Below are 13381 nucleotides of genomic sequence, written 5' to 3' on the forward strand. Positions count from 1 at the left end.
ATCAGTAAAATAATTCAATATCTGTTTAGAGAACAAAACTTAATACAACTTGAATCACAATAAATGTTAGTAGTATATAGAATACCGAATTTTTATGTCTATTTAATGTTAATGCAACAACTACATCAGCATACAATCGTTACAGAACAGAACATAATTTTATTACACATAAACTTTACAGTTCTAGTGTTAAACAAAAACAATAATGCAAAATGCTTGAATATAGTAAGTGGATTTAGCAGACATGTTATAAAACTAGTTATGAATGAACTTTACAGATAATTGAATTGAACAAAACTTGTTTTAAATCACATGTTTACAGTGTATATTGCTACATATGGATTCTTTTTACTCGCGTTATAACCGTTAAGGTGAAACCTTAATTGTATTTTGAAGGAGCATAGAATATTAAAGTGAGCATCCAAACCACATAAAATTTAAGTAGCAACGGCACTATTACAAAATTATAGTTGAAAGTGTATGAAAATTAAAATATAAACATAATTCTAATTTCGAAATATAACAATAATTATACTTTGTAATATACACAACTATACAACCATTGTTTCATTTAACTGTCATTAATAACAGATACTTACAAATGTTATATGTAAGAGTTTTCAATATACCTAATATGTCAGACTGCCTATTTGGAACACAAAAATAGAATCACACATAATAAAAGTTAGTATTTAATTTAATCTCTGTACAAACGAGACAGTAACATGTCATGTCCAAAATAAATAGAGCATCAGTTACAACTTTAAAAGAACAGATATTCATTCTACCCAGATACATTCTTAGACATTATTACTACTGAAAAATATTAAGAAATAGATATAAAAAATACTGATCACAAGGGAAGAACATATGAAGTTGATTTAATAGTAACCATATCATGCCTATTTGAAACAAAACAAGGAAAACAATTGTCAGAAAACCAAGTGTAAATTACAAAAAAGTATGATAAAAGGTGATATGGGATTTACAATTAATATTTAATTAAAACAAGCCGTCAGAGATGGGTGAAGCTCCCCAAAGTTTTTTTTGGTCACAATTTGCACTATATATTCAGATAAAAGGAAACATCTTGAGGGGCATAACTTTGGACAAAATAATAGGATGGATGGTTTAGCAACTTAAACAATTTCAAAGGGCCATAAGTCTCTAAATAAATCATCTAACCAGAACCCACAAATAACACGCACATCTCTTCAAGGCAGTTAGCTTCCCATAAAACTTCATTGAATTCAAGTCATTAGTTGGGGATAAATAGCCCAGACAAGAATTGCACTATATGTAACAGTATATTGAAAATTTCAAAGGCCATAACTCTGTGAAAAATCATCCGAACATAACTTGCTGATAATATGCACATGTCCTGTTGGTAGTGAAGCTTCCCATAAAGTTTCATTCAATTGCAGACATTAGTTGCTAAAATAGCCCGAACAAGAATGCACAATATGTACAGTTAATGGAGAATTTCAATGGGCCATAACTCTGTGAAAAATCATCCGACCATAACTGGCTGATAACATGCACATCTCCTCTTGGTAGTGAAGCTTCCCATAAAGTTTCATTGAATTCCCGTAATAAGTTGCTGAGAAAAAGCTCAGACAAGAATTTTTTAGAGGAGCATAAAAATAATTCAAATATGAAATTTCTTTGTGTTATATACCTCATTATAAACTTCCTATTTTAAAACAAATCAATAGGCAACCGTGAGGCAAACACGAAGGTATTATAAAATGACAGCATATTTTTTTATTGAAGTTTCTCTCTGTGAAGACAACAGACTATGAATTATTGTATATGGTTTCTTAGTCTGATTTTTTTTATCCCTGAATTATTAAAAAAAACACATTAAGTTCTGATCACCTTTGAATAAGATGCATTTTTAATTTGAGAAGACATGCTTCGCACAATTATAAGGCAACTTTTAAACAAATGCAAAGCACAAGATACACGTCGTTATAAACTTGTGTGTTTAAATTGTTCACTCTGGTCAAACTTTATGTTCAAATAATTATTTTTATCAATTTTACAAGTCTAAACTAGGTTTTTTTGTCATAAAAGCAAATGTAAAGAATGCTTCATTAATTTGTAATGCAATGAAGACTAGTTTTCTTATTACATATCACATATACCTAAAGCTACCGTATAGGGAGAAATAATTACTTTTGACAACTTTCAAATTCGAATAAATGACAATCGAATGTTATTAAACAATGTTTCTGAAACAAGTTATGTATTAATTTTTAAACAATTTGCAAAGAGATGTCATATTAATTCATCAATTTTACCAAAAAAAAAATTACCTTGACCTTACACAACTCAAAGTGTGTAGATCCTTGAGATACACATGCATGCTATATATGAAGTTGCTACCTTTAATATTGCAAAAGTTATTGCAAATGTTAAGGTTTGCACAAACAAACAAACCAACAGACAGGGCATTATGTAAACTACCTCATTAAATTAATTGTATTTTTTTAAAGAAAAATTTTGCTTCCAATGCTGGATGCATATTTCCTCATCAACTGTGTCCGCTTTGACTCACCTGAAAAATATATAAAGATGCATATTAAATATTGGATCTGTCATCTTTACACATATACTCTGGGCTGGTTTTCTAAAAGTTTCTAAGATAATTCTTAAACAAATTGTTCTAAGATTTAAAGTTTTGATTAACTCTTCTTTTCATGAATCTTCAACACAATATGAAATTCAAAATCCATGCATATTTGTATGATTGTTTCAATGTAAAAACAATATGTCAAGGGACATGGAAAATATTGGGATAGTACGCAAACATTTCCACGCTCACGCTAACACTCATGTCGACACCGGTGTGAGAAGGATAGCTCAACTATATATATTTCATATATATAAGTCGAGTTATAAATGAAACAAATTAAATTAACTAGGATCACATTCATTGCCTTTTAAGCTAAGATCATGCATACCAATGTACATATTTTATAAGGCAAAGAGAAGACACATAAGGTTAACCATAGTCATAAGCTCACATCAGGGACATATTTTGCATGTCAGTATCTATGTTGACACTGCTGTAGTAATTGCTGCTGTACAACATGTATTAAGCACAGCTTTTGCATTTACTTTTGTAGAAGGGCATGGATCGTATGACATAGTGTGTTTACAAAAATGTTGTGGAAATTTTTTAATTTCTTAAGTAACACAAAGTATCTGAATAAGCAAAGATAAATGTTTTTATTATATATTATTATACATATATTATATTTAAGATACATTGACGGATATTGTGTAAAAATTGTTAGTGATGAAAACAATACATCTTTCTTCATAGGTAACTAGATCTGTAGACAAAAACAAATAAAAGCTGCGCCATGAGCGCATGATACGCCCGTCGTATGCCAATGAAGTAGTAAGGTAATAAATAACCCTTTGAATCATTTTTTTACTTCAGTTTATTTGTATTTGAATACATGGTTTATTTTATAAGTACATGAGCATGGAAATCACGAAATTTTGACGAACAAAGTCCCATAACTCTGGAACGACAATTCAGAATTCCGTCAAAAACGAAAGGGGATCAGGGTTTATCAATATTAAGATTGTGTTGAAATTTGAAAAAAATCCATCAAGGGATATTTGAGCTACAGTAGGACATTCAATGAAATCACGAAATTTTGACGAACAAAGTCCCATAACTCTGGAACGACAATGTCAGAATTCCGTCAAAAACGAAAGGGGATCAGGTTTATCAATATAAGATTGGTGTTAAAATTTGAAGAAATCTGTCAAAGGATATTTGACGTAGCGTACGAGCATTAACAGGACGGACGGGACGGACGGACGGAACGGACAGACGGACGCGGGGTATACCATAATACGTCCCGTCATAGACGGGCGTATAAAAATCCATCGGGGGATATTTGAGCTACGGTAGGATACATGAACAACAATAACATTTAAGGTCACAGTGACCTTGACCTTAGAATGAATGACCTGAAATGACCAGTGGTCATCTAAGGTGCTTGCAACCCTTCATGTCAAGTTTGAAGACTCTATGTCCAAGCATACCAAAGTTATAACAATTTTAACATTTTTAACATTAAGGTCACAGTGACCTTGACCTTCAATGAATGACATTGAAATGACCAGTGGTCATCTTCTAGTACTGGCCAATCTTTATTCCAGTTTGAAGACTCTAGGTACAAGCATACCAAAGTTATAACATGAAATAAGAACTTTAACATTTTTACATTCAAGGTCACAGTTGACCTTGACCTTCAAATGAATGACCTTGAAATGTCCAGGGTGGTTACTTACTAGTTCTGGCCAACCTTCATGTCAAGTTTCAAGACTCTAGGTCCAAGCATACCAAAGTTATAACAACTTTAACATTTTTACATTCAAGGTCACAGTGACCTTGACCTTCAAATGAATGACCTTGAAATGTCCAGTGGTACTTACTAGTTCTGGCCAACCTTCATGTCAAGTTTCAAGACTCTAGGTCCAAGCATACCAAAGTTATAACAACTTTAACATTTTTATATAGCTACAGTAGGACATTCAATGAAATCACGAAATTTTGACGAACAAAGTCCCATAACTCTGGAACGACAATTCAGAATTCCGTCAAAAACGAAAGGGGATCAGGTTTATCAATATTAAGATTGTGTTAAAATTTGGAAGAAAATCTGTCAAAGGATATTTGACGTAGCGTACGACATTAACCGACGGACGGACGGACGGACGCGGGGTATACCATAATACGTCCCGTCATAGACGGGCGTATATAAAAATACAATTTTTGTGGAAACTTACTATTTATCCTTCGCAAGATAAGCTTTTAGGTTGGGATCTTTAACTCCCCGCAAACTGTTTTTACGACAGAATAGTATGGTTCACTGAAATTAAAAAAGAAGTAAATTGTGATTTGATTTTATTAAAATAAATTTATGTACTATGTAGGTTTGAACATAGACAAGTAACTGTTGCCCACAAACATATAAACTGCATTCTCTGCAAGTGATGACAAATTTAAAGTGTTAATAGTTATAAATGCCAATTTAGAGAGAATGTGGAGTGGTCATTATGTCCCCCACCACTATAGTGGGGGACATATTGTTTTTGCCCTGTCTGTTGGTCTGTCTGTCTGTCTGTTGGTTGGTTTGTTGTTGGTTTGATTGTATGTTGTGTCAAACTTTAAAATTTGCAATAACTTTTGCAATACTGAAGATAGCAACTTGATATTTGGCATGTATGTGTATCTCATGGAGCTGCAAATTTTGAGTGGTGAAAGGTCAAATTCAGGTCATTCTTCAATGTCAAACTGGTCGAATATATAGCTTCAAATCGGCGCAAGTAGGGGAAATAGTTTTTCTGACAAACATATACTTGTTTGTTTAGCTCACAGAATATTAATTTATACCACCTTAATGGAAGTCAACTAGAAGAACAATATCCATAGGCCTCTGCGCTCTGAGTTTGATCATTACCTTCGGATAGGTAGTCATGCAATCTCCAAAATAACAGAAACAGTCAGGACATGCATTTGCATGAGTACACATATATTTTTTTTACAATTTTGAACCCTTTGTACAACTTATTAACAAATGTATAGTTAATAATTAAAATGATAATTAATATGAGTTATATATTATACACGCTTCAAATCTGGCTCTATATGAATGCATACAAGCTTTGTGAAAATAAAACAAGATTGCCAAACTGTCACAAGATACGCCTATTTGAAGGTTTTGAACAACGTGATAACTTTACCATGACCCTATTTTAACTTGACCTACATGCACATATCATAAAGACACAATTTCTGACCAAATTTGGTGAAGATCATATGAAAACTTCTTCAATTAGATAACGGACACCATGCTAAACCCATGTGAAATGCGCTATGTGACCCCGTGACCCAGTTTTTGACTCGACATGACCCATATTCTAACTTGACCTAGATATTTCTGTTGAAATTAAAGAGCGGACACTACTGTGGACGCCGCCCGCCAAAAGTGAAACTATAAAACGTTCTGTTTTAAAAAACGGGCGTATGAAAATTAAAAGTGAACCTTTGTAATATTATTGAAGTCGCGCCAATCCTTTACCTTGGTCATTCACGACTAAATAATGGATGGTTTTATTACAATATTTAATTTTGGTGTACATTAACTAAAGCAGGTAACTCTTCCTTTAAGCATTCAATATTGACGGTTACACAAATGCTATTCACCGAACTAATGTACATTTCAAAACAAGCATTAAATATATGTATGAAAGTCAAAATTGTCATTTAAATGGCTCAAACGTATTTTAAGCATACTTTTATCATAATCTGTTCTTTTATATACATGTACATAACCATACAATTGGCACCATGAACCAAGAACAAGCTAGGTCCGAATAAATGAATAAATGTAAACGTTTTTATCTCAATTAATTCACAAAGTATTTTGAACAGTTAACCCACTATATTTACCTTAAAATCCCGAACCAAGATGCCATATAATATTTATTGTGTGAAGTTTCTGTACAATAGGTCCATAAGATTTTGAAGAAGAGGTTGGTAACAAATATATCAATATACAAATCCATGTAAAACAGCGTTTTTTTTAAATAGGTTTTGGTAAGTGAAAAAAACAACAAAAAACAATACCTTGTGTGAACATGATGCGCACTTGTACTTTTCTGGTTCCACTGACTCACCAACACATTCCGGGTGGAACCATTTAAAGCATCCTTCACACTGCCAGTACTCTCTGGGAAGCACATTCAAAAGATACACTTAGCATCAGCAACACATTAAACATCTCAGCACATCCCACTTAACTTACCTAAACGCAGATTTCGAAACCTAAACACAAACCCTTAGTTCAAGGTCAAGGTCACAGGGGTCAAAATTTGTGTGCGTATGGAAAGGCCCTGCCCATATGCCCATGCAGACCAAATATTAAGGTAACATTCTCAAGGGACATATAAATAATGAGCATTTTCCCAAACCTAAACCCAAAGTGTGACGGAAAGACGGACAGACAGACAGACGGACAGTCCAATCACTATATGCCCTCCTACCGGGGGCATAAAAAACCAGTTCAGACATATAACAACATTCAACCTTTGAAGTAGACAAGCAATTTTAAGTGTAGGCAAATTTGTAGCATTTATTCAAAGTTTGACCTTGAACAAGCACGGTGTGTTAATTGCAACTTGATTTCTCTTGAAGGTGAACATAAGGGAAAAATGCTTTTGAATCCCTTGATTCGTTGCAAAGAAGTGACAAATTTTGAGAAAGGGAGACCAATTGTCAAGAGAAAATGATTCATGTATAGCCAACATTTCAGAAACGGAAGGACAATTTACAATATGGTGATATTGTCAATATGAAGGACAATATGGTGTTTAAGTTTCATGTAGAGGTAACTATTTTGTTATTGTTTAATTAATAGTTTAACTTGCTTTAGGACAAATTAATGAAACCTTGCATACCTTCCATCATCCGGCATGTTGCACAGACAATGAGTTTCTCTGACTCTTAGGTCAATAATAAATAATGGACTCTCTGCGAAAAGGTGCCTAAATGAAGAAAACATTGGAAATCAGTACAATAAATAACAAGAAAATCAATCATGGGGTTGGTATTCCCCATCCTAATGAAAATCCTATCAGGCCCCTCAATCTGTCAAATCCACGGCCGAAATTCGGCCGCATTCTCCCCCCTGAAAAGTATACTTTTCCCCCTTTTTGGGAGAAAAATTCCCCCTAAAAAAAAAGATAGATGTGTCTCATGATTATTATATCTCAATTCTATTTTAATTTAATCTTGTCAAACATACTTTATTATGAAAAAAGCAATGAATATAGTGCAAACCTGTACAAATGTTATAATTAGAGAGTAAGTAAAAAATTCCCCCAAAAGGGAAACGCCTCGAAAATTCCCCCTGGTATGGGTAGCGACCCGCTTCCCCTAAAATGGATTGAGGGCCCTGCCTATCATAAAAGGGTACAATTCTAACTGACCAAGCCATCCTGACAAAATGTATGTAACAACTGTATAAATAATAAACAACTTGATGTTATATAGACTAATAAAATTGAATTCCAAACAATACCCCAGGCGGGAAAAACTCAATTACAATCAATTAAGGATCGAACATTTAAAGCTGATCAAACAAAATATGGAAGTGAACAACCACATTTAAAAACAAAACATTTTAGTTACATGATATTCCACACAATAGTTAATTTACTAACAGCTTATTGCAGGACATAATATTTAACAAGCAATGTGTTTGTGAAACATACATGTCCCCATATATTTGACCTTTGACCTTGAAGGATGACCATGACCTTCACCTTTCACCACTCAAATGTACAGATCCATGAGATACACATGCATGCAAAATATCAATGTTGCAATCTTCAATGTTGCAAAAGTAGGCATTAAATAAGCGATTTGACCACATATATTTGTCCTTTGACCTTGACTGCCAAATATTAATTAGCTAGCTTCATTATGGCAAATGTAAATGTTTGACGCAAACACACAAAACAAAAAAACAGACAGGTCAACAACAATATGTCCCCCACTATAGTGGTGGGGGACATAAACAAATAAATGAGAATATTTATTTACTTGCATACCAAGTAGATACTGACATAATATATGCATGCACCCTCGGTAGTAAGATGATTTTTATATGAAATTCCATGCAATAACTACAATGTACTCATAAACAGCACACATAATTCCTTTAATTTGAATTAATTAAAGGGGCATAAATAAGGAGTTACCTAGTATGCCCAAAAAATTTGAACAATCAACATGCTGACACATTAATTTAAAATTTCAAGAAATTGCATGAAATAGTTGCTGAAAAACAGGTCCAGATAGAAAAATGTGACAGACAGAAGTATGGAATGACAATTTTTTTTTCTCTCTCCGCCTCAGAGAAATTAACTCACCTTCACTTATTATAACACATTTTATTATGGTATATATAATTACTTACTGCATATTTAGGAACCTGATAAACAAATTACCTTTATTTAGTTGTTATGGATTCGTTACACTTTGATGACCTTGATTTAATTCTAAATTATTTTGTGAATTATTTTCTACATCACATTCATTGATTAAAAGCATCAAAGAACCAGTATGACGTCAAGTACATTGCTGCCAGTGAAAGAGTGACAAGCTAATATAAATACACTAAAATTAATTTCCCTAAAACATTATGTTTACAAGCAATTATACAATATGTCATTAAAATACTATTGTTTGTTTCTTTACATTTATACACATGACATCCAGGTTTATTGCATTTCCTTAAGATTGTGTTTCATATGTGAATTTCTTATCAAATTATGTAAACTGTTTCTGAACTGTTTTCAAAATAATAAGCTTTGCCAAAAATTGCTTGAGATTTCCTTTTTTCTATAGATTTTGATTAGCATGTAGTGTTAGCATACTAAGAATTATTTCATGATATTTCAGACAAAAGTTTCTAAATGAAAGCTCCGAATAAACAACATACCTCAATTTGAATCAATTAAAAGGTCAAACCTCTGTGGTTATGTTGTAGATCCCTACATAATTTAATTGATATGTGTGACCAAGCTGTATACAAACTTCTTGATAGTTTAATAAAATTCCATTGACAATTATGGATAAGCATATCTGGACAAGCAAAAGAGTGAATGAAGGACGGAGAGCAAAATAGACTGACAAGGGCAAAACAAGACCCTGCTTTCTGTTGGGAATCAATATCATTCTTACTGACAACAATACCAGATATGAGGTGTAAAGGATGATTAAGGATAAACATAGTTTCCTATAATATGAGATCCATCCGTAGATAACGACAATTACTTGGACAGCACTTACATGTTTTGATGGGAGGGTAAAGCTAAATACATCCCTCTTTGATAAGTCAACAGGTAATGTCTGCCACAAACCTTTGATGTACTCGCTCTGGCTGGATATCTTGACTCCTAAACAAATTACATGTTTCAAGTAAAAAGTCCAACATAAGTTAATAAGTGTGATGCATATAGATGCAACACTTCTCTGCAGAAGTGCATAAATGTGAACACTGACTCTTTCCTAAAATATTTATTGCAAAATTTAACAATCCAATAATAAATCAAATGTATACCGATACCACAATAACCTAAAAGATACGTCGATGAACCTCTAAAAATATGCTTTGCATTATGGTACACAAGAGGTTTATCAATTTAGAAAAGCTACAACTGAAATTACCATAAGACTGAAGAATGATTGTTCGCAAGGATACTCTTTTAACAGTAACTCTGATTGCGATTGTTTAATCAAGTGTTATTGACTTACTAACAAACAGTGTTTTCTCAAACCCTTATCACTCTAAGTCTCCTGCTGCCTAAGATAATTCACTGCTCTTTGATCAGATAACTTTTTCTGCATTTTTGATCCATTTACGTTTACAATTAGTTCACATAAATAGAGTACCCTAGTTGTTGCCACATGATCGACTACTGGGTCAGTGTCTCCCCTTCCAACTCCATGGCAGAGGCAGGGGTGTTTGCCAGCTGGTCCGAGTTCTGCAAAATGATCATGATATACTCATATTTACTTCCTTTATTACCTAGGACTTATAGAAAAGCAAGAATTGAAATTACCCATAACACAGATGAAATATTTGTTATCAAGGACACGTTTTTAACAGTAACTCTTATTGCTGTTGCTTCGCGATTGTATAATCAATTGTGTCTTACTGACTAGACAGTGTTTTCTCAAGCCCTTTTCAATTTAAGTATGCTGCCTAAGATAGTTCACTGCTCTTTGATCGGACAACTTTTACTGCATTTTTGGATATATCTATGTTTACAATTAATTCACATAAATAGAGTACCCTGGCTGTTGCTACATGATCGACCACTGGGTCAGTGTCTCCCCCTTCCAAATCCATGGCAGAGGCAGGGTTGTTTGCCAGCTGGTCCGAGTTCTGCAAAATGATCAGGATATACTCATAATTACTTCTTTTATGTTTTTGTATTCTTATTTTCTCTACCGTAATTGACAGCTGCAATCTCATTACTCCCTGTGCTTATTCACTCATGTTATCCTAGTATTTTAATGTTGAAGATGGAATATCATGTGAATGGATCTCAAATGAGAAAGGACTTATAGAAAAGCAAGAATTGAAATTACCATAATACCCATAAAAGATTTGAAAGCAATGGCACACTTTTAACAGTAACTCTGATTCCTTTTGCTTCGCGATTGTATAATCAATTGTGTCTTACTGACTAGACAGTGTTTTCTCAAGCCAGTTTCAATCTAAGTCTCCTGCTGCCTAAGACAGTTCACTGTTCTTTGATCAGATTAACTTTTTCTGCATTTTTGGATATATTTATGTTTACAATTAGTTCACATAAATAGAGTACCCTAGTTGTCGCCACATGATCGACTACTGGGTCAGTGTCTCCCCCTTCCAACTCCATGGCAGAGGCAGGGGTGTTTGCCAGCTGGTCCGAGGTTCTGCAAAATGATCATGATATACTATGACATATTTACTTCTTTTATGTTTTTGTATTCTCATTTTCTCTACCGTAAATGACAGCTGCAATCTCATTACTCCTGTGATTATTCACTTATGTTTTCCTAATATTTTAATGTTGGAGATGAAATATCATGTGAATGGGAAATCAGATCAGAAAGGAATTATAGAAAAGCAACAACAGAAATTATCCTTACTTTGAGTAAAGATTTGTTAGCAAGGGCACGTTTTTAACAGTGACTCTTATTGCTTTTGCTAAGAGATTGTATAATCAACTGTTTCTTTCTGACTAGACAGTGTTTCCTCAAACCCTTTCCATTCTGAGTCCTTTGCCTAAGATATTCCACTGCTCTTTCATCGGATAACTTTTTTTGCATTTTTTAAACATATTTATTTTTATAATTAATTCACATCAATATAGTAAGGTGGCTGTTACCTCATGTTCGACTGATGGGCTACTTGCTATCTCTTCTAGATGACCTCCAATGAATTCTAGAAAAGTAAGTTAACAATTTGAATAAATAAATATGCTTTAAAAGTATTTGCAGCAATTAATTTAGTCATTCATGTGTCCAAACATATTATTTCTAAGGCTTTTCAAACAAGGCATGCAAACAAGGGCTGTGTGTAAAACACGCATGCCCCTTGAATGGGCTGTCAGTTATAGTGGCAGCCATTGTGTGAATATGTTAGAAACTATTTTAATGCTTCAGGTCAATGTGACCTTGACCTAGTGACCTGAAAATCAATAGGGGTTATCTGCCAATCATGATCAATGTACCTATGAAGTTACATGATCCTTGGCCTAAGCATTCTGGAGTTATCATCCGGAAACAATTTTACTGTTTCTAGTCAATGTGACCTTGACCTTTGAAGAAGTGACCTGAAAATCAATAGGGGACATGTGCCAGTCATAATCATTGTACCAATAATGTATCATGATCCTAGGTTTACGCGTTATTGAGTTAACATCCGGAAACCATTTGGTGGACGGACCGACCGACGGACCTACATGCGCAAAACAGTATAACCCCTGGGGGCATCCAAAGTGCAATATAAATTCATTTACATATACATGTATACATGTTCACACTGTACATGCAAACCAGCAGATTCTTGTAGTGTGTGAGTTCGAATTCCACAGGGACAGTATTGGAATTTTGTGTGTGTGTTTTTATTTCTTTGACTTAACAATTTTATCAATTATCATAAGTGCATAGCATAACACTTAAGTAAATTTTAGTCTTGACTCTGATGATTTACATTCTACTTCATTTTTAGTTAAAGTGCCCTGGGGATTTTTTTAATACTTATTAAAACACCTATCTTACAGGATTATTATTATAATGGGGTATCATTTTAAATAAATCATTAAGTAAATTAAATACCCTTTAATAGTTTTATTTATTTCTGACAATTAGATCCCCTATTTGCCATTGACATGCTCCTTTACTCAGGACTTACCAACAGACAAACCCGAGAGGATCATAAGAATACACAGCAAAGTACAAAATAAAATAAAAAATATAATCATATTGCAATGATTTGTTTCTTATTTGTAAAGCCATTTTCTATCATTTTCCTTATTGAACAATTTTTTTTCATAATCCAGTAAAAAAAGCAATGGAAAGTAATTCACTTAAGAAAGCATAAAAAGAACTTTTCTGGATAAAAACACTGGTAAGTTATAATAACGGTTTGCTTTTTTTTGGTTTTAAATCAAAACATATAAAACATATATAACATTTTGGTGAAAAAGTGATAAATGATAAATGGTGGAAAAGTGATAAATGATAAAATATATACAGTGTTTCGTTTTGTTGGAAATAAAATTATTTACC

At 33.3% G+C, this 13381-nt stretch overlaps 1 protein-coding gene across 1 annotated transcript; it reads right to left on the reverse strand.

Moving 5' to 3' along the window:
• Positions 1-1330: 1330 nt before the first annotated feature.
• Positions 1331-11981, reverse strand: LOC127864919 (uncharacterized). The gene is made up of 6 exons (XM_052404810.1): positions 11977-11981; positions 11428-11521; positions 9887-9993; positions 7489-7575; positions 6659-6761; positions 1331-2560 (listed from the first exon to the last, which is right to left on the reverse strand). Exons 1-6 carry the CDS (start codon positions 11979-11981, stop codon positions 2537-2539), a joined length of 420 nt encoding a protein of 139 aa, XP_052260770.1. The 3' UTR covers positions 1331-2536.
• Positions 11982-13381: the final 1400 nt, after the last annotated feature.

The sequence above is a fragment of the Dreissena polymorpha genome, chromosome 1 (assembly GCF_020536995.1).
Source record: "Dreissena polymorpha isolate Duluth1 chromosome 1, UMN_Dpol_1.0, whole genome shotgun sequence".
Classification (NCBI taxonomy): domain Eukaryota; kingdom Metazoa; phylum Mollusca; class Bivalvia; order Myida; family Dreissenidae; genus Dreissena; species Dreissena polymorpha.